Source organism: Lathyrus oleraceus, chromosome 3 (genome assembly GCF_024323335.1).
Source record: "Lathyrus oleraceus cultivar Zhongwan6 chromosome 3, CAAS_Psat_ZW6_1.0, whole genome shotgun sequence".
Taxonomy (NCBI): Eukaryota; Viridiplantae; Streptophyta; class Magnoliopsida; order Fabales; family Fabaceae; genus Lathyrus; species Lathyrus oleraceus.
The window spans coordinates 530457625-530480954 of NC_066581.1; the positions used below are offsets into that span (position 1 = coordinate 530457625).

Here is a 23330-nt window from a genome sequence, read left to right on the forward strand (position 1 = left end):
CAAACTTAATTTCAAGTTGAAATTCTCAGGATTATCCTCTCAAATGGAAGGGTTAGGGGCTTAGGATCAAAGCTGGCGTGAATGTGTTGAATTCTGATGCTAGAGGTCTCTATTTATAGCTATAGCTCATGATATTTGCACCTTCCAAATCACTTTCCAAAATTGGCAATTGATGATGCATGGGTGCATGAGCGTGTACAGGCCCATGAGATCATTGCTTTAGGCCCACAAATGAATGTAAGAGAGTCTGAAATCAACTTGGATTGCAAGGCAAGTGTGTGTGAAGATTTGAAGTTTGATCTTTTCCAAATGATGATACCATGTTCATGCCATACGCAACCCTAGCAATTCTTGTCCAAAATGGATGGACTTGGACTTTTTAAAAAGGTTAGATCAAGAGGAACAACTTTCATGTTAAACAATTTTCCATTTGAAGCTTGTATCATGATGAATTTTGAGGTGGAAGTGTGGAAATTTCAATATGTTGAAAATATTTCTAAGTGTCAAGTCATATATCTCAATATTCCACTTTGCTTAACTTTTTATGTGAGCTTCAAATGAGAAAAATGTCTTCATAAAAGTTGTATCTCTTTCAAAGACCTTCAAAATGGTCACAAATTTCATGTCATCTGGATTTGAAATGATAGATTTATGCATTTTCAAAGTTTGGAAAAATCATTTGTTCAATGGTATAGGTCAAACGTGACCTATAATGTAACCTCATATCACATGCTCAAAAAAGTTTAATTAGATCTCACTTCAAACATAAAAGTTGAAGTAGACATCTTTAATTTGATTATGAAACTTGGAAATCTTTCATCTCAGAAAAATTGAGCAAGTTATGGCCTTGGGAAGTTAACTTTCAAATTAGGGTTTAGACAAAATGACCTATAATGTTCCAACATAGAAAATGATTTTCCAAGAAAAACTAGCTCTAGGTCTCAACATGAATGTTGTTATGGTGAAAATTGTAGGAGATAGGGTCTAGGGAGACCCAGTTTTGATTAGATGAATCCATTTGGCCAAGCACCATCAACCATAACAACTTTCATGTAGAGACCTAGAGATGGTTTTGCTTGGAAAAGCATTTTCTATGTTGAAATATTATAGGTCATTTTGTCTAAACCCTAATTTGAAAGTTAACTTCCCAAGGCCATAACTTGCTCAATTTTTATGAGATGAAAGATTTCCAAGTTTCATAGTGAAATTCAAGATGTCTACTTCAACTTTGATGTTTGGAGTGAGAGCTAATTCAACTTTTATGAACATGTGATATGAGGTTACATTATAGGTCACTTTTGACCTATACCATTGAACAAGTGATTTTCCTCAACTTCAAAAATGCATAACTCTATCATTATAAATTCAAATGACATGAAATTGGTGACCATTTTTAAGGTCTTTGAAATAGATACAACTTTCATAAAGACACCTTTCTCATTTGAAGCTCACATAAAAAGTTAAGCAAGGTGGAATATTGAGATATATGGCTTGACACTTAGAAAAAAATTCAATATGTTGAAATTTCCAAAATTCCACCTCAAAAATCATTATGATACAAGCTTCAAATGGAAAAGTGTTGATCATGAAAGTTGTTCCTGTTGATCTAACCTTTCCAAAAAGTCCAATGTCATCCATTTTGGACAAGAATTTCTAGGGCTGCACATGGCTTGAACATCATATCATCAATTGGCAAGGATCAAACTTCAAGCTTCCATATACAATTGCCTTGCACTCCAAGCTAACTTTAGACATGCTCACACTTAATTTTGGATAAAATGGAATGATTTCATGGGCCTGTACACGCCCATGCACCCATGCATCACTCATTGCTAATTTTGGAAAGTCATTTGGAAGGTGCAAATATCACATGATCCAGCTATAAGTAGAGCTCCATATGCTCAGAATTCAACAGAGATTCGCGCCAACTTTGATCCTAAACCCCTAACCCTTCCATTTGAGAGGATAAACTTGAGAATTTCCATTGGAAATTGAGTTGAATTCTCACTATTTTGAGATTCAAAACTCCAGGGATCCAAGACCCTTTGTGCATTCTAATCCACTTCTGCAAGCATATTGAGCAAGATCAAGCACAAGCCAAAGCAAGAATAGTTGAATCCAGACCTACATTGAAGGTATTTTCCAGAAAATTTCATCTCTTCGATTCTCTCTTAATTCCACTCAATTCTCTTGGATCTTTGGTTGTCTGAAGTCCTACCAATGTAGGCAAGAAGATTGAGTTGCTTAGAGGTCAAATCAAAGCAACTCAGTTGACACACCTCAAAATTCAACTCCTATATCTTTCTATATATGTGGAGTTAGTTAAAATCATGGTCAGATTCGTGCATTTTTTCTTTCAGATCATGTCCTCCTTTTTCATTTTTTTGATGGTGATGAGTGAACCAGTTCGGCCAGGGTCACCGGAGAAGATGACCGACCTTTGGATGCCGGTGATGTGTTGGCATGGTTCAGAGCCATTGATCCTTTTCAAATTGTTTTAATCTCGTGCGTTGCTTTTAGATACCAAGCTTGTGCCGCGTCGACTCAATTCCACCATGGAACGCGCGCTGGTGGCCACTTGATCTGCCACCTCAATTAATGAGGGAGACCAAGTGGTCCCCGTTTTTTCTAATTATTTGAATTTTATTTAATTACTTTATTTTCATTAATTCATATTAATTTTAATATTGATCAAAAAAATATGAGTTGTTGATTCTAAGTGTTGGCAACAATTTTGGTAAAACAAAGAGTGTTCACAAGATGTCATGTGTGATGTCTTAACATAAGATATCCTATGTACCTGTTGGTGTTCAAGAACATGTGCATGCAGGATTGTTTCAGAATGCCACATACAACGACAAGGCTTCTGATATGTATGTACCTGCCGGAGCTTAAATGAAAGACATGTTCATGCAGGATTGTTTCATATGACATACACAATGTTATGGCATCTAATATGGCTGTACTTGCTGGAAGTTATAAAAGGAATTATTGGATTATGCATGATTTTTCCAGGATGTCAGACCCGATGTCATGACATCTTGTACACAGAACATTCAGTATGAATGTCTAGTGTTTTGTGATTGCACAATTAATGGCAATATTTGGATGATTGAAGATATGCCTAGCTGGCGCATTCAATCATGGATTACAACCAGATTTACTTATTTCCCAAGGAGATCTATATAGATGTTTCAAAAATATTTGATTGGAAAATAGATTTAGGGTTTTCAAGATGTCCAAGCCCAGCTGAGAGCTTCTATAAAAAGGGACTTAGAAAACCTGTTTGAACACATAACCAAGACTGAGCGAAATATAGAGAGAGAACTAGGGTTTGTGTCTATTTAGTCGTAAGACTTGTAGGTCATTCAAGTCATCCATTGATGATTGAATTGGACTGATTTATGGTTGTAATTTGTCACTCTAAAGCTGTTAAGCAAGAGTGTGTGTCTACTTGATCAAAGCTGTGAAGCAAGATCAAGTGTGTGTCTTCTTGATCAAAGCTTTGAAGCAAGATCAAGAGTGTGTCTTCTTGATTAAAACTGTGAAGTAAAATCAAGAATGTGTAATTGAAAAGTATTTTCTTTTCACAAGGGATTGTTGTTTAAGATCACTGGTGTGTGATTATAAGGGAAGTGAGTGGGTTCTCATATCTAAGAGTGCTTAGGTAGAAGTTGCACGGGTAGAGATTAGGTGAGAAAGACTGTAACTTGTTGAAGTGTACGGAGAGTCTTTGAACTAATTCTATTTTAGTGAATTTCCTTCCTGGCTTGGTAGCCCCCAGACAAAGGTGAGTTGCACCGAACTGGGTTAACAATTGCTTGTGTTATTTGCGTTACCATTCTGTTTATTTTAATCCATTGTGTGCTAGCAGATATCAGTATCGTAACATTACCTTCGACATGTTATATCTGATACCAGAATTTCAATTGGTATCAGAGCAGGCATCCTGCTCTGGTTCTGGGTGAGATCTAGGGGCAATACTTTCTGGTACAATGGAGAGGGATGGAGGATCTGTTCATAGGCCACCAATTTTGGATGGTTCTAACTATGACTATTGGAAACCTAGAATGGTAGCCTTTTTAAAATCCCTTGATAACAAGGCTTGGAAAGCTGTCTTGACAGGCTGGGTGCACCATGTAGTCACTAAAGAAGGAGAAGCCACTACTGAGAAGAAGCCTGAAGAACAATGGTCCAAGGAGGAGGATAGTCTTGCTCTTGGAAACTCTAAAGCCTTGAATGCAGTATTCAATGGGGTAGACAAGAATATTTTCAGGCTGGTAAATAACTGTGAAGTGGCCAAAGATGCTTGGGACATTCTCAAGACCACTCATGAAGGCACCTATAGGGTAAAGATGTCTAGACTTCAGCTGCTCACCTCCAAGTTTGAAAACCTAAGGATGAAAGAAGATAAAAATATTCATGAATTCTACATGAGTATCCTTGAAATTGCCAATGCCTCTGGAGCCTTCGGTGAGAAGATGTCAGATGAAAAACTGGTAAGAAAAATACTTAGGTCACTTCCTAAGAGATTTGCAATGAAGGTGACTGCCATAAAAGAATCTCAAGACATCTCCAACATGAGGGTAGATGAGTTAATTGGATCCCTCCAAACCTTTGAGATGGGATTGAATGATGGAACTGAAAAGAAAACCAAGAGCATTGCCTTCATATCTAACACAGAAGAGGAAAACAGTCAAGATATGGATAAAGAATGGGCCAATGAAGTTGCAATGCTGGGAAGACAGTTTAACAGATTGTTAAAGAAAATGGACGTAAGATCCAAGACAAATGTCAAGAACATCTCATCTGACATCAGCAATGGAAGAAAAGTAAGGCCAGAGGAGAAGCCCAAAGAAGGAAAAGAAGTAAAGTGCTATGAATGTGATGGGTATGGACACATTAGAACAGAATGTGGAACCTACCTCAAGAAGCAGAAGATGAGTCTTGCTGTCACTTGGTCCGATGAAAGTGATACAGAGGAGGCTGCAAATCTTGGGATTGCTTTGACAGGAAGATGGGGATCTGATGAAGACTCAAGTGATGATGAAGTAACCTTTGAAGAGTTGGCCTCCACCTACAGAAAGTTGTGTCACAAAAGTGTAGAGCTATGCAAACAGGTTGAAAGCCAGAAGATGGAAATAACTCAACTTGAGAAAGAGAAGGCAAAATACTTGGAAACCATCTCCAAGTTACAAACAGAAGCAATGGTTCTGAATGTCAAGCTAAAACCAGAAGCTGAAAATCAGAAGATAGCACAGCTGGAAAGTGAGAAGGAAGACCATGAAAAAACCATCTCTAAATTGAAGACTGAAGTCATGTTACAAAAGTCTAAATTAGAAGAAATGACCAAGTATGTAAGAATGTTAAGCAATGGGTCTGACTCCTTAGACAAGATTCTTCAAACTGGACAAATAACAGGAGATAAATCTAGTATTGGGTATAATAACTCAAAGCCTGAGAGCAGTCACACTGGTGTCAAACCTCAAGCCAAACTTAAGTGCATTCAAAAACCTGTGATGTCACATCATATGTCACAACACCAGAGGAGAAAACAGTTGAAAGGGAAACACCAAAGATGGAGATGCCATTACTGTGGGAAATTTGGTCATCTAAAGCCTTTCTGCTATAAACTGTATGGCTATCCTAAGCCTGCTCATCATTAGGATCACTATCAATTCAGACCCAAACAACACATGCCTAGCATCAAGAAGCAATGGGTCCCTAAGACTAAAGTCACAAGTGTGATAGCTCACATTCCCCTCAGAATCTCAGCCAAAGAAGAATGGTACTTTGATAGTGGATGCTCCAGACACATGACTGGAAACCAAGACCTGCTAACTGATCTGCATCACCATACTATAAGTCATGTAACCTTTGGAGATGGAGCAAAAGGTAAAATCAAGGGAACAAGTAAGCTTGATTGCCTTGGAGTACCTAGACTTGACAAGGTTCTACTAGTCAAAGGCTTAACTGCAAACCTCATAAGCATCAGCCAACTATGTGATCAAGGTCTGAATGTTAACTTCACCAAAACTGAATGTCTAATCCTTGATATAGATGGTGAAGTAATTATGAGAGGAATCCGGACCAAAGACAATTGCTACATATGGAGCTCTCAAGTGGATTATCCCTTAAAGTATTGGTTGAGTACAGATGCTCTCAAGAGTGATGAAAAACAAGGCTGGGGGAAATGTCATACAAAGATGTCACACTAGAAGCTCAGAGGAGAAAAGGTTATGATGGCTCAAAAAACTAAGAGGTTAGATCAAAAAGGTGGACATATGACCAGTCACAGGAAGAATGGATCTGTTGGGACTAAGCCATAAAGGACTCTATGCAAAAAGGCCAAGGACAATATGGAGAAGATTTGGATAACACCTATAGAAGATGATAGCAGTTGGGCTCAACTGGGTTGGATGAAACTATTACTGACTGCATACAATGTCATACACGATGTCATAACATTGTATTATGACTTCCTGAATGCTGAAACTAGGTCCAAAAATCAGATTCAACACAGATGGACAAAGTATTGTTCTTACTATTATCACTCCATTAGAAAATTTGTGGTAGACAAACTCAGAAGTCTAAAGCTCGGACTGGAACTAGCAGACAAGCTTGCAAGGAATTTGGGTAAAATTGAATATGAGGGAGGGAAATTAGGGATTTGGACTCTTGAGAAATTATGGCAGTTAAAGTGGAAAAATAAAGAAAATAAAAATAGTGTCTGCCCTTTTAAAAGAAAGAGCCACATTAATGATAAATCATTCCCTAGCTTCGAAAATAGTATCTACTCCCTTAGCACACGCTACCTAAACTCAGCAATCGCCATTTCCATTCAACTTCTTAGAGAAGCTCAGCTAGGGCAAAGAAACTTTTCTCAAAAGTCTTACAACATGTATCAACATCCATCATCATCTGGTTCTAAGTCCTCCCAACATGCAAAGACTCCATCCATGGAGTTTGTTGATGAAGACGTGATGGACGTCACTCCTCTGTGCATGATATTTGGCGACACCACAGGTCCCTCCTCCAATGCTGGAGATAAGCAAGGTAATACCTCTGGTAACTCCTCTCTTCCAAAAGAAATGTATTATGCTGATCGTGCTATAAGAAAACTAGTCACGAGGATTCTGAGTGATGGGCATAAAGTTGAAGGGGTTTCTACCCCTCTGTCCAGAAAGGAACCCTCTCCTGAGGGAGAACCTCATGCTGATAAAGATGATGACTCATCTAGATCAGAAAAGGAGGTTGCTGCTGAAGGGCTTTGCTCTCTAGGTAAAACCCTACCTAGCCAGAAACCAAATGTGCCTCAAGAAAACATTATTGACCTAGAGGAAGAAAGCTCTGAAGGAGAGGATGATCCTTTGGTTCATCTGGTAAAACCTAGTGTAGCTGAGAAACTGAGAACTAGGAAAGGGAAAAGTGTGGCTAAAATGAGAGCTGCTAGAGTGAAAAAGGCTGCAGGGATAGGACCCTCAAAACCCTGGAGCAAGGTTGAGGTTGGGAAAAGGAAAGAAAGAGACAGCTCTGACTCTGAAGAGGATGTTAAAGACGATGTCCCAGACATCTCCCCTGCAAAAAGGCAGGCTGTTCAGAAATCTCTTGGCAAGGCTGCTGCTGTACATCTAGACAATATCTCCTTTCACTTGGAAGATGGAGCAACAAAGTGGAAATATGTCATTCAGAGAAGAGTGGCCATTGAAAGAGAGCTTGGACAAGAAGCTGTAGAGGTAAAGGAGGTAATTGAGCTGATCAAAAATGCTGGACTCATGAAGACTGTGGTGACTCTACCCCAATGCTATGAGGGGTTGGTAAAAGAGTTTATTGTTAATATCCCTGAGGATATTCATGACAAGAACAGCAGGGAGTTTTGCAAGATGTTTGTAAGGGGAAAATGTGTGAAATTCTCACCAATTGTCATCAACAAGTTCCTAGGAAGAGGAACGGATGGAGGAGTAGACCTAGAGACCACAAACAATGAAGTCTGTAGGGTTATCACAGCTGGCCAAGTTAAGGAATGGCCTAGTAGGAATCACTTATCAGTTGGAAGGCTCAGTGTTAAATATGCCATCTTGCACAAGATTGGCTCAGCTAATTGGATTCCTACTAATCATGCCTCTACCATCTCCATCAATCTTGGAAGAATCATTCATGCAATTGGAACAAGGGTTAACTATGATTTTGGCAAGTTCATATTTGATCAAACCATTAGACATGCTTCTACAAATGCTGTGAAGTTACCCATTACCTTCCCCTCCCTTATTTGTGGCATTATCCTGAGCCAACAACCAGGGATTCTGAGTACAAGTGACATTCCAAGCAGGAGAAAATCCCCCCTGTCCATACATTATAAGCTGTTTGAGGGAAGTCATGTCAATGATGTCATGACATCTGCCAGAAGGGAGTCTACAGCTAAAGGAAGCTTGATTGACCAACTAAAAGGGACTTGCAAGGAATTGGACAATGTTATAAGGGTGGCCAAGGCTAGAAAAAAGGCTTTAGAAGTTCTTATCTATAGCCTGGAGAAGGAAGAAGTAGAAAAGGCTGGGAAGGACTCAAATACAAGATCAAAATCCCATGCCAATGGAAGTTCTGGAAGCTCAGATGATTCTGAAGGTGCAGGTGAAGACACAAGTGAAGGTGAAGATGATTCTTCTTCTTCAGATTAATGGTCCCTGGCTGAATTGAAGACTGGGAGGAGTGCTGGAAAGTTTGGTGGAACCTGGCCTAAAAAGACTGATGTTTTTTCTGGTTTTTTTTATTTTGTGGCAGTCCTCATGGATGCCTGTTTTGTAATATTTAGGGCTCTTAAAGAGTTCCTTGGATTTGTTCATTATCTCAGCTTTCAGCTGTGTATAATGATGGTTTGTACTGCATGAATATTATGTTTTAACATGTTTAATGTTATAACATTTGTCCTGACATTCTCTGACAGACTAATTGACATTTATTTTGTCTGATTGGTCACCTTTGGTCAATTTTGACTAAAAAGGGGGAGAAGTGTTGATATGGAAGCAGTTGTGGAGAGATGTGTGTGGCTGGACTGGAGGACAACTATTATTAAAAGAAGTGCACAGGTGCTACAACAGAATGGTATTCTGTTTTCAGATGTCAAAGGGGATGTCTGATATGGTGTACAGGTGCTGATGTTGAAGCAGATGTCAGTATGACATTCTGGCTGGTACAGGTGCTGGAGTTACAGTAACTGTTATATTTGATGAATGCACAGATTTAGGGGGAGAAGAAGTACCCTTATGCATTGTGCTTTTGTGTGTCTTACTAGTTGCATCCATAACTAGTAATTTTGTTGTTTGTTGCATCGATTTAGGGGGAGGGGAAGTACCCTTGTGCATGTGTGTATTACTAGTAGCCATAGCTAGTAATTGTTTTGCTTCTGCTGCTGATTAAACTTTTGTTATGTTGTTTAACTGCTGATAGTTTTCCTTGTGAAAAAAAAGGACAGATATATGTTTTAGCCAAAATTTGCCAAAGGGGGGGTTTGTTGATTCTAAGTGTTGGCAGCAATTTTGGTAAAACAAAGAGTGTTCACAAGATGTCATGTGTGATGTCTTAACATAAGATATCCTATGTACCTGTTGGTGTTCAAGAACATGTGCATGCAAGATTGTTTCAGAATGCTACATACAATGACAAGGCTTCTGATATGTATGTACCTGTTGGAGCTTAAATGAAAGACATGTTCATGCAGGATTGTTTCAGATGACATACACAATGTCATGGCATCTGATATGGCTGTACCTGCTGGAAGTTATAAAAGGAATTATTGGATTATGCAGGATTTTTCCAGGATGTCAGACCCGATGTCATGACATCCTATACACAGAACATTCAGTATGAATGTCTGGTGTTTTGTGATTGCACAATTAATGGCAATCTTTGGATGATTGAAGATATGGCTAGCTGGCGCATTCAATCATGGATTACAACCAGATTTACTTATTTTCCAAGGAGATCTATATAGCTGTTATAAAAAGATTTGATTGGAAAATAGATTTAGGGTTTTCAAGATGTCCAAGCCCAGCTGAGAGCTTCTATAAAAAGGGACTTAGAAAACCTGTTTGAACACACAACCAAGACTGAGCGAAATATATAGAGAGAGCTAGGGTTTGTGTCTGTTTAGTCGTAAGACTTGTAGGTCATTCAAGTTATCCATTGATGATTGAATTGGACTGATTTGTGGTTGTAATTTGTCACTCTAAAGCTGTTAAGCAAGAGTGTGTGTCTACTTGATCAAAGCTGTGAAGCAAGATCAAGTGTGTGTCTTCTTGATCAAAGCTTTGAAGCAAGATCAAGAGTGTGTCTTCTTGATTGAAACTGTGAAGTAAAATCAAGAATGTGTAATTGAAAAGTATTTTCTTTTCACAAGGGATTGTTGTTTAAGATCACTGGTGTGTGATTATAAGGGAAGTGAGTGGGTTCTCATATCTAAGAGTGCTTAGGTAGAAGTTGCACGGGTAGAGATTAAGTGAGAAAGACTGTAACTTGTTGAAGTGTACGGAGAGTCTTTGAACTAATTCTATTTTAGTGAATTTCCTTCCTGGCTTGGTAGCCCCCAGACGTAGGTGAGTTGCACCGAACTGGGTTAACAATTGCTTGTGTTATTTGCGTTACTATTCTGTTTATTTTAATCCATTATGTGCTAGCAGATATCAATGTCGTAACATTACCTTCGACATCTTATATCTGATACCAGAATTTCAAGAGTTTCACCAAAAAATTTCAAATAATTTCCTCTTTCATATTCTGAATTAAAATTATTTTTTAGATCATTATTAATATTTTTCATGATCTAATTGATTTTGCATTTGTTTTTAATTATTTAAAAATAATTTTAAGTCTTCAAAAATTCTGAAAATTTTTCTCCAAGGTCCTTTGACCTTGTTTGACCTGTGATAAATCTCATGGCCATTTATTTGGTGTTTTGATGAGGTTTTAGGAATTTGACAAACCATATTTAATTTAAATGCATTATTTTAGTAATTTTAATTTGAATAAATGCCAAATAATTTTGTTGACCAATTGTGGTGACTTGTTTGAGTTTGACTCTTGTTGTTGGGCCTTGGTCAAGGTTGATTTGACTTTGTCAAGTTAATATCATTGGATTTAGGGGAATGATGGAATGTACATTCCATCTCCCAAAATGAATGGATGATATTAATTTGGTAAAAGTACTCCTTTGATAAATTTGAGTTTTCATCTATTCACCTCCCTCTTCATCTCATTCCCCTTCTGATAACACTGAAATTTATCGTATTTTCGACTCCGATGTCACATGAATTCTAGTTGTTTTATTGTTATTTTGTTATGTTATTGCTATATTTTCCTTTGTTTTCAGGTTTTTACTTTAATCGGAGCCCCGATCGAGAAAAGGAGTGAAAAAGAGCTAAAAACCCTAAAATTCAGCATTTTGTACTTGTGGCCTACCCCATGGCTGGCGCCATAGACCCTGCCATGACGTGTCCAAGCTCAACTTCCCTCAACTTCCACGTTCCCCACCACTTCCACTAAGGCGCCTCAGATTGGCCTTGTGGCGAGCGCCACAAGAGGAAAAGTTTTCCCTCCCATTTTCAAGTTGAAGGGCATCCTTGTCATTTCCATCTTTTTACTTGCTTATAAATAGAAACTCGAAATCACTTTTACAATCATCCGAACTTAGAGCAGAGGCAAACTCAGAGCAACTTTGTTTCACTTAGGCATATATTCAGTATTATAAAGTGGTAATCGCTTCGCATTGGAGTGTTACCACAATTGTGTAATCAAGTCTGTGATAGAGTCTGTAATCGAGTTTGGAGCACTTTGGAATGAAGTTAATCCTGCCGCCATTTTCATTTCCGCTTTGCAATTTATTCAACCCTCCGATTGGAGCAGGTTTTTATTACTTGTCTTTATCTTATTTATTTTCCCGCACTTGCTTTACTTTATTTATTTCCTCGCACTCGCTTTAAATTATTTATTTCCTCGCACTCGCTTTAAATTATTTATTTCCTCGCACTCGCTTTACTTTATTTATTTCCTCGCACTCGCTTTAAATTATTTATTTCCTCGCACTCGCTTTAAATTATTTATTTCCTCGCACTCGCACTATTTTTATTTACTTTCCGCACTCGCACTACTTTTATTTAAATTATTGCACTTTTACTTTACCATGTCTAACTAAATTTATAAGGTTAAAATGTAAGGATCGTAATTGAACCGATAATCTGTACAATTGTTCGTAGAAACACTTAAGGGCTATTTTAACTTTCAACTTAAGTTTTCCCGCACTTCAATTCCGCTGGGTAACATCGAAAGCCGTCCAACGTCTATTTAAACTTAATTGTTTTTAACTATTTCAAAAACAGCGAAAGCGCTTTGTTTAGTTCATTAGGAGTTTTTAACTTAAGAAGAAAAGAGATTTTGAAACTATTTTCGGACGCGTTTATAAGTTTAGAGTCTGGTTCGTGAGAACCTCTTTTGGTTAAGAAGTCCAGGTTATAATACTTTTCAACTTAGTTAAGATACTATATTTCTTAAAAATAGGTTTACTACTCTAACGCAATGCACGCCTTTTTATAAGTGACAATAAGAGGGTTTGATTAGGGAGTACAACTCGGTTCTGAATACGCGAAAGCGACAGTTCCTGTTAAATTAGTTCTTTTCAATGTAGGAAACACTGCTATTAAGTAGCTCTATTAGCAAGTACATGGATTATTAATTGATTACGTGAATTATATTCGACCCTGTCTTTATTAATTGAACTTTATTAAATACTTTACTTTTCCTTGCACACCCAAAAAAGCACTTATTTTGATTGCCTTTGATAGACACCATAACAATAGATAACGATAGATTGACACTTGGTCTTTGTGGATTCGACAATCTTTTATATTACTCTGACGCGTTCGTATACTTGCGAAACACCGCATCAAGTTTTTGGTGCCGTTGCCGGGGACCAATTTCGTCAAATTTCATTTCCCTGTTGTTATATCGTTTAGACTTAGGCTATTTTCCGCCGGTCAATGCGAAGAACTCGCATCACCGGAAGTTTAAGCTTAGTATATCCTCTGGCGAAACCTGAACGTTACGCTCGAGCACGTTTATTCTTTCATAGAATTAAGAGAGCTATGGCCGAAGATCAAAACCAAAGACCTCTTAAGGACTTTGCTCAACCATCAAATGAAGAACCTAGTTCTAGTATAGTAAACCCAACCATCCCAGCTAATAATTTTGAACTTAAACCATCCCTGTTGCAACTAGTGCAACAGAGACAATTCGCAAGTCTCGCTACTGAGAACCCAAACCAACATTTAAAAATATTTCTTCAATTAGCAGACACTTTTAAAACCAATGGAGCTTCTCCTGAGGCAATACGTTTACGATTATTTCCCTTTTTCCTCAGAGATAAAGCCCTATCATGGTTAGATTCCCTTCCACCCAATTCCATTACGACTTGGGATAACCTTAGAAGAGTATTTCTTCCTAGATATTTTCCCCCGAGTAAGACCGCCGTTCTTCAAAACCATATAACTAGATTTACCCAAAACCAAGGAGAATCGCTGTTCGAAGCTTGGGAGAGATATAAAGAGTTGTTACGAGCATGCCCACATCATGGTTTAGAAAATTGGTTAATCATTCAAACCTTCTATAATGGACTTCACTATAACACAAAGATGACCATCAACGCTGCCGCAGGCGGTGCTCTGATGAACAAACCTTATCCTGAAGCTAGTGCCCTCATCGAAGATATGGCTCAAAACCGTCAATCATGGGGAGTCGAACGAGCGACAGTTGAGAAGAAAGAAGCCCAAGGAGGAGTGCATGAACTAAGCTCTACAGACATGATGCAAGCTAAAATGGACGCATTAGCCCTTAAAGTCGAGCATATGTGCATAAACCCGAATATTGTAGCCGCAGTTTCGTCGGATTGTGAGATATGTGGAACCAAAGGACACCAATCTTCAGAATGCAGTCTATTAAACAAAACCCACTCTGAGCAAGTGAGCTACACCCAAGGGAACCCATACTCGAATACTTATAACCCTGGATGGAGGAATCACCCGAACTTCTCCTATAAAAACAATAACCCTATCCAAAATAATGCACCTCCGAGACCTAGTTATCAGGCCCCTAGATCAAATCAACCTATGCAACCTGTACCGCCAAAGCCGAGCCTTGAGAAAATTATGGAAAATTTTATCACCGCTCAAACCCAACAAAATAAGGAGTTCATGAACCAAAACATTCATGTTAACGAATTTATTACTCAGTTAGGAACGAAGGTTGACCAAATAGTTACTCACACCAAGATGCTTGAAACCCAGATCTCTCAGGTAGCTTTAAACCAAGCCCCTCAGACTACACCTGGGGGACAATTCCCTGGACAACCTCAACAAAATCCGATAGGACAAGCCAATGCCATTACCCTACAAAGTGGGAACGCTTATGATGAGCCAACAAACCCTAGATTGAGTGAACCCGAAACTTCTAAGGAATGTACCAAGCCCCTGGACGAAGTAAAGGAACCAGAGGAATCTGAAAACCAGGAAGGTCGAGAAAAAGGAGAAGAACCTAAAGATAAAACTTACGTACCACCCCCGCCATATAAACCACCTATACCATATCCGCAAAGACTCAAACAAACCCAGATCAATAAACAGTATCAAAAATTTATTAAAGTTATAGAAAAACTTCATGTAGAAATCCCTTTCACAGAAGCCATCACCCAAATACCTTCTTATGCAAAGTTTCTCAAAGACATCCTTATCAACAAACGTAGACTTGACGATCCGAAGCCTTTGGAATGTAATGCTATTTCCAAGGACAAATTAGCGAAGAAAGATAAAGATCCTGGAAATTTCTCCATTCCTTGCCTTTTGGGTAATCATGTCATCGAAAAAGCTTTTCTAGACTTAGGAGCTAGTGTGAGCCTAATGCCTTTAGCAGTTTGTGAGAGGTTAAACTTAGGAGAATTACAGCCCACTAAGATGTCACTTCTGTTAGCCGATAGATCTGTCAAATATCCGATAGGCATTTTAGAAGATGTTCCTGTTAGGATAGGTCAATTATTTATCCCTACTGATTTTGTTGTCATGGACATCAAAGAGGACAATGATATACCAATCCTTCTAGGTAGACCATTCTTATCGACTGCAGGAGCCATAATAGATGTCAAGAAAGGAAAGTTGACATTTGAGGTAGGTGACGAGAAAATAGAATTTATACTTTCGAAATTTATTATGGCACCTGTGATGGGAGACTCGTGTTATGCCTTAGATATCATTGATGAATGTGTTAGAGAATTAGAACAAAAAGAAATTATAAAAATAATTAATTTACCATCAACTCTCATTAGGGAAGATGATGACTTTAAGAAACCCTACATCGATGATAACCTTTACGAATGTTTATCCCTTACTCCAGATCCTATGCCATGCCCTAAGAAACCAACCTTATAACTTAAGGAACTGCCTAAGAACCTGAGATATGAGTTCCTCGATGAAAAGATGAACCGTCCAGTTATAGTCAGTGCTATCTTGAGCCAAGAGGAAACGAACCAACTTTTAGATGTTTTACGAAGATATCCCTCAACCTTAGGATATAATATCTCTGACTTGAAAGGTATAAGCCCATTCGTATGCATGCATCGGATTTCGCTCGAAGAAGATTCAAAACCCTCCAGGGAACATCAGAGAAGAATAAACCCTATAATGAGTGATGTTATTAAAAAGGACGTTCTTAAGTTACTTGAGGCAGGTATCATCTACCAGATCTCTGATAGTAAGTGGGTGAGCCCTGTGCATGTAGTACCTAAAAAGGGAGGCATCACAGTCGTGCAAAACGATAAAGGCGAACATGTAGCAAAACATTTAGAAGGAGGATGGAGGATGTGTATAAATTATAGAAAATTAAATAAAGCAACTAGGAAGGATCATTTCCCTTTACCATTTATAGACCAGATGTTGGAGCGTCTAGCCAGACACTCTTACTTCTGCTATCTATATGGATACTCTGGATTTTTCTAAATACCTATCCACCCCGAAGATCAAGAAAAAACTACCTTTACATGCCCTTATAGAACTTTTTCCTACAGACGAATGCCATTCGGCCTCTGTAATGCCCCAGCTACTTTCCAACGCTGCATGATGTCAATCTTTGCAGATTACCTAGATGGTATCATGGAAGTGTTTATGGATGATTTCTCGGTTTGCGGATTTGATTTCCACAATTGTCTTGCTAACCTTGAGAAAATCCTGGAGAGATGCGTGGAGGTGAACCTCGTGCTAAACTGGGAAAAGTGTCATTTCATGGTGACCGAAGGAATAGTTTTAGGACATATAGTTTCTGAAAAAGGTATAGAGGTAGATAAAGCTAAAATAGAAGTTATAGAAAACCTAAAACCACCAAAAACCATCAGAGAAGTCCGAAGCTTTCTTGGACACGTTGGATTCTACCGGCGTTTTATTAAGGACTTCTCCAAAATAACTAAACCTTTAACTGGACTTTTAATGAAAGATGCTGAATTCATTTTTGATGAAAAATGTAATGACGCATTCAATCTTTTAAAGCAAGCATTGATCTCAGCACCCATTATGAAACTGCCTGATTGGTCGGAACCTTTTGAGATAATGTGCGATGCTAGTGATTATGCATTTGGAGCCGTTCTAGGACAAAGGAAAGATAAAAAATTACATGCCATTTATTATGCCAGTAGAACCCTAGATGCTGCCCAACTTAACTACGCAACAACTGAAAAAGAATTACTCGCTGTAGTTTTCACTATAGACAAATTTAGATCTTATCTAGTAGGAGCAAAAATTATAGTTTACACTGATCATGCTGTCATTCGTTACCTATTATGTAAAAAAGATGCCAAGCCCAGGTTACTCCGATGGATTCTATTACTACAAGAGTTTGATTTAGATATAAGATATAAAAAGGTAGTGAAACACCTTTCTAGGCTAGTGTAGCGGGGTATTCGTTACCATTAGAGATATTGACTAAATCCAAGGTAAATCATACAAGTCGAGTCGCCACCGCACTTCTATTTATCCAAAGGAATGGTTAGAAAGCGAACAAAAACCTAAAAGTTTTACGAATCAAAAACTAGTAAAAATGTCAGAGATCTGGGTAAGAGGGTTGGTTATGCAATGGGAAGGTGTTAGGCACCCAAAGCATCCTAGGTACTCCTAGGGAGGCCTTTTCACATTTGTTGCAAAGGTTGTTGTTTTTATGAAAATTTATTTGTGCAAACATGATTGAAGGGATGAGAAAAGCGTGTATGTTTATCTAATGTACTACTTACTAAAAGAAGGGCCAAAAGAAAATGACTCGCACGGGTGTCGCATCCACTACATACGTATCTCATATGAATCTGAGAATCAGAGTCTTCGTAGCTCGGCTACCTATGGGTTAAAGAGGAGTGTGCTCGCTAAGACATCGCGTCTTATGCCTACGTATCTCATATGGGATGAAAATCAGAGCAAAACGTAGTTCGACTAACTACGGGGTAAGGGTTGTGTTTTGGGGTGAACGACGTTACTACGCAATCTACCGGATGCTCGACCTTTGGAGACTTACTCGCCTGTAGTAGAAGGAGATAATGTGTTCTTAGGAGAAGAAAAATCAATGAGTTTGGGGTGTTTAGGGATGCTCATGCAAAAAGGCAGTCCTAGATGAAGGAATCGCGCTACCTTAAATGACATGCCACGAGAGGCTATACCAAACCTAAGAAATCGGTAACATGCGGGAAAAGTAAAGGGATCGAGAGATCTACCGTACGGATAAAGATCCGAAGTAACAACAATTAAAGAGATAAGAAACCCAGAGATCTCTTCAAAGCTAAACACCATCAAAGAAAGCGAGTCAGTACAAGTAATCGGAATAGACCTCTAGGTGGTACCCCACAAATAAAGTGGAACACCAGGCAAGCCATCTCTGCAAGAGTCATATGAGCTCTCATAAAGCAAAACTCAACAAACAGGTTAGAGAAACAAGATAGGGTAATCAAGAGTTGCCCCCAAATCAAAATGCCATTAAAATTCACAAAAAGCTCACAAAAAGCAACCAAGGGTAGGAGGCCTAAACCTCTTGTCAAACACATGCGTCAAAAGGGTATCAAATTCACCCATAATACCTCATACATTCAAAGCATTCAAATTAAAAGCATTAAGTAATGGGAATAAGGCAAACCTGACTGGAGAGATCGAATGAAATTGAATTGCCCGGTTGGGTTTGCAAAGCACTCTTAGGGTTTATATGAGAGGGAATTGGTTCTTTGCAGATGAGTTCCCTTCAGTCTCTTGAGGTTACTCTGAACTCTGTTAGCTCTTCTCTCACTATCTTTTTCCTGCCAGGGTAATAGGAATAGAATGCCTTTTGTTTCACTGAAACTCTGAATTTATAACCTGATTTTTGTGGACCTGTGGGCTCAAATGAGAGAGGCCCAAGTCCAAAATTTTTCTGTTATATTTTATTTATTTATTTATTTATTTATTTCGTTTTTCTTTTTTTTTTTTCTTTTTTTTTTCGTTTTTCATTTTTTTTTCGTTTTTCGTTTTTTTTTTTCGTTTTTCGTTTTTTTTAACATGTGGGCTTCGCCTAGCGAGCATGACAGTTCAAGAAATTCCTCTGAGCGTATGTGATTCTGGTGGCTTTTCTTGGGACTCGCTAAGCGACCCATTCTGCTCGCCTAGCGAGCATGACAGCTCATGAACAAACTTTTGCTCCTTCAAGATTAACGTTTTGACTGACGAATAGACCCCGTTTGAACCTGTTGGAAGTATCTCAAGCCATTCCCTTGTGTTGACTGATCATCTAAATAGAATCCACAAAGTGTCTTGGATGATACTCAAGCTTCAAACAAAAGATGTTAGTGACACATTTTTGTGCTTTTGCTTAGTAAACAAAAGTAAGAGAAACCATGATGTATAATTCAAGCATGCTTGGTGATCTCAAACCAATCACAAGGAGTCCCACCCAAAGGCAAAGGGAACCAAGATGCTAAAGATCCTTGAGGCAATGCAAATGCAATGTTATGATACCACGAGGGATCTTAGGGTCAAAATTGGGGTCTTACAGATGCCCATATTTAAGGTCATTCTAGCCGAAGAAGTGTAGGTTAAAATCTTCGTCTTGACGGGGTAGAATGGGCTTAAATAATAACAAAGAGACGAATTTTGGTCCCTAAGAGACCTCATGATGCAAATGTAGGTATGGAAAATGGTAACACTCTGTGGAGATATGTGTCCACAAAAGCAAAGAAATCAGAAGCCACTATTAATCCATATGAGCAATTCACTCCATGGGACCAAGACCCTGGGGACTCTCATGGGCATAGAAAAAGGGATAAAAATGCGTGAGCAGGTCACGACTCAAAGCGTGGGGAACAAAATTCCAAAGGGAAAAGATCCAATGGAAAGACTCGTGCTGACTCGAAGATGCATGTATTGGGGAATATGCCAATACAGCAAAAAAACTATCCACAACGGATACTTCAGATAAAATTCGGATGAAAACAATCCACTAAGGGACTTCGCTGGGGATGTCCACAAGGACACTCCTAGGGAAGCAACAGGACGAGGTATTACCGGTTACTGGGTAATAAGCTCAAGGAGACATGTGATCTGAACGCCAGGTATGAGGGTGAGAGATACAACATGCTCAGGAAGAGATGAATATCCAAGACCGGTATAAGGGTGAGAGATATCAAAACTTCAAAACGTCTGAGGAAAACCTAAAAGGTATACTTCAACTCAGGGATTCTGACTCCACAGGGGACAAAAAGTCATAATAGGGAGCAGAGAGGAAGGAACACCAAGGACACCGGTTACTGGGCATATAATAGGTGACCAACCAAGGCGTGAATTGGGGAATATTCCCAAAACACTCATCATCCAAAAGAGGGCTAAAAGCAAACTCGATTACAGGATGGATATTCGACTCCACAAAGGGGATACGAATCTTACTCAACTGGGGAAGAACAAAAGGCTTCAGACCCGAGAGTGCATGAGATATACTATCTATTACCGTCAGAACGTAGATAATATACTCGCATGGAAGATTATCCACAACCGGTTACTGGGTTAATAAAGGATAAATCGACTGAAAAGAAAAGGCATCGGGATACCGAAACTAGGTATATAATGCTGACCAATTCAGGGGAGGAACAATCGTTACTAACAACAACAAGGTAGACGAGAGATGACCCGCTGGGGATAAATTGCGTAATCAGGGCAATTATCCAAGCAGATGATGGGATATCATCACCAAATATTGGATGAAGATAACTGTCACCAATTAAAGATGAGCAAAAATAGTTACTCTACAAAAAGGGAAGAAATAGGGTTTACAACTACCGGTATGAGGGTAGAGAAACACAAACTCCACCGGGGATAATAATTACTAATTATTGAGCAATTACTCATTTACCACGGGGAAACAGGAAAAGAGTCTCAAGAGACCGATCTAGGATCAAACTAGATAGGCACACCAAATCAAGACTTGTCCCGGTGAGGATATAACTCAATGGGGAAAACCATCCCAGTATATGTGTTGGGAAGGAAAAAAAACAATCAACATCCACGAGGATATAACCCGGTGGGGAATATGGAAGTAAGGATAGACGCTTTCTGCTTATGGAGCTGACTCTATATGGAGAGATCAGACACACACATCTGCTCGGGGAAGTATATCACCAAATAGCAGGAGACAGCAAACAACGATATATGGCAAAGAATGCAACATGAATATCTGAATGTTATAATTATGCATGAATATGCGTGGTTTATGTATGATGTATGGTGACAAACAGACATATCTAACACAACCAGGTCCAGGAATCAACCACCCGGTACTACATCTCAAGAGAGAAAGCCAAGTTCACCGGAGAGTATCCAATCTGCTGGGGATCAGAGATACCAGGAAGCAGAGAACTCTGCAGGGGATGAATCATCAATCATTCCAACTGGGGACGGGAGTTATCACAGACAAGGTCCACCACACCAACAACTCTACTGGGGAATTTATCCGAGGAGATAAAGGATTTATCGGGATCAACCACCAAATACCGCTCTTGCCCAAAGAGATCCAAGTTGCTGAGGAAGAAAGATTGCCACAAGGGGTTCCGGAGGGAGGAGATACAGTCATGCCAGGAATATGGACAAAAATCTTACCCTGTTGGGGATCGTACCACCCTTGGGAGAGCACTGAGGATCTCCTAAGTATCCTTTCGTCATTGTGAATGTTCACTTTGTTTAAAAACAAATTATAAATAAATTGATCGTTTAAAACAATGATATTTTCTTAATCAAAACATGCAAAACATTTGTTGAATAGAAACAGATAAGAGTGCCAATAATTGGATAAAAGGCTCAAATTTATTTGATAGAATGGTAGTCTGCGAATGGCAAGACTCCATAGATCTTTACAAATTTGAAATTGGTGATATATATTGGAAAAGGGCTACATTGAACATAATGACCATTTCTCCACCAATTCTGAATCCGATGTATTTGAAGCTTTGGCTGATAATGAGCAAGGATCTCTGACGGACGACAGTTGTAGAACAAAGTCTTGTCAGGATGCAATTACTTGCCAAATCCCTAATTTTTGCCTAGATTGCCCGAGGATGAGGTACTCAATCTAGCGGGATACCTATATTCATTTTTCATGTCTCTAACTTTTGCCTGGACCGCCCTTTCGGGTTTTCAATCCACTGAGACGCTCATTTTTGCCTAAGCCGCCCTTTCGGGTTTTCAACTTAGCGAGCTATTCAGTTTTTATTTTTTATTTTTTAGGCGAAGTATTTCTTGACTGCATCTGAATTCACAGGACGAGTGAAATCCTCCCCATCCATAGTTGTAAGTATCAAAGCACCGCCTGAAAAGGCTCTCTTAACAACATACAGACCCTCATAGTTCGGAGTCCACTTGCCCCTGGAATCGGGCGCGAAAGACAAGACTTTCTTGAGCACAAGGTCACCCTCTCAGAACACACGAGGCTTGACCTTCTTATCAAAATCTTTCTCCGTCCTCTGCTGATATAACTGACCATGGCACTTGGCAGTCAATCTCTTCTCTTCAATCAAGTTCAGCTGGTCATAACGACTCTGAACCCATTCGGCATCAGTCAACTTGGCCTCCATCAAGACTCTCATTGATGGGATCTCCACCTCTATAGGGAGTACAACCTCCAATCTTGACTTAACGATCATATCGTCAACGTACACCTCAATCTCCTTGTGCATCATGTCATGGAACAAGGTAGTCATAGCTCGTTGATACGTGGCTCCGGCGTTCTTCAAACCGAAGGGCATCACTCGATAACAGAATGTTCCCCAAGGTGTGATGAATGTTGTCTTCTCCATATCCTCGGGTGCCATTTTAATCCGATTATATCCGGAAAATCCATCCATAAACGAGAAGACCTTGAATTTAGCTGTATTGTCTACCAACATATCAATATGTGGTAGAGGGAAATAATCTTTCGGACTAGCTTTATTCAAGTCTCTATAGTCCACACACATCCGGACTTTTCCATCTTTCTTAGGCACGGGCACAATATTGGCCACCCATTGAGGATATGTAGAAGTCACCAGAAACCCTGCATCAATTTGCTTCTGAACTTCCTCTTTGATCTTCACTGCCATATCAGGATGAGTTCTTCTGAGCTTCTGCTTTACAGGCATGCACTCAGGCTTTAAAGGTAGGAAATGTTGCATAATATCAGTATCTAGACCCGGCATGTCTTCATATGACCAAGCAAAGACGTCAACATATTCTCGTAGTAATTCAATCAACCCCTTCTTAACATATTCTTCCAGGAGTGCCCCAATCTTTACCTCTCGCACACAATCTTCAGACCCCAAGTTGACTGTTTCCAGATTCTCAAGATGCGGCTGAATGATCTTCTCTTCATGCTCAAGTAGCCGGGTGATCTCGTCAGGAATCTCTTCAACATCATCTTCCTCTGCCTCAAATACAGGGAATTCAAAATTGGGAGATGGTGTTGGGTCATTATGTTCAATGGGTTTAGAAATCAACCTGCATAATGATTTTTGGATATGAAAAGCTTTAGAATTCAAACAAGGCAAATCATTATGCATATGAAAAGATCGATTTTATTCTATTTTTAGGGTTTTATGTGATCACCAATTTCATGCAAAAGCGAAAAGGGAAAATAAATGGAAAAACAAACATTTAACATGAATTTATTGAATGAAAATATCATTGTACTTATGCGCCAATAATGTTATCACTCCTCCTTTTGGCATGGGAGAAGGGTTTTCAAACAAAATGATTATTACGTTGACTTATGGACAACTGTTG

The 23330-nt window shown here is 39.0% G+C and overlaps 1 protein-coding gene and 1 non-coding gene across 2 annotated transcripts; one reads left to right on the plus strand and one right to left on the minus strand.

The window, feature by feature from the left end:
- Window positions 1–6899: 6899 nt before the first annotated feature.
- LOC127131987 (uncharacterized) lies at window positions 6900–8675 on the plus strand. Its single transcript, XM_051060857.1, has 3 exons — window positions 6900–7505; window positions 7593–7813; window positions 8405–8675. The coding sequence occupies exons 1-3, from the start codon at window positions 6900–6902 to the stop codon at window positions 8673–8675; spliced, it is 1098 nt and encodes a 365-aa protein (XP_050916814.1).
- A 4839-nt stretch (window positions 8676–13514) lies between these two features.
- On the minus strand, window positions 13515–13621 carry LOC127133640 (small nucleolar RNA R71). The gene has a single exon (XR_007807593.1). It is a non-coding gene; the product is annotated as a small nucleolar RNA R71 (small nucleolar RNA).
- Window positions 13622–23330: the final 9709 nt, after the last annotated feature.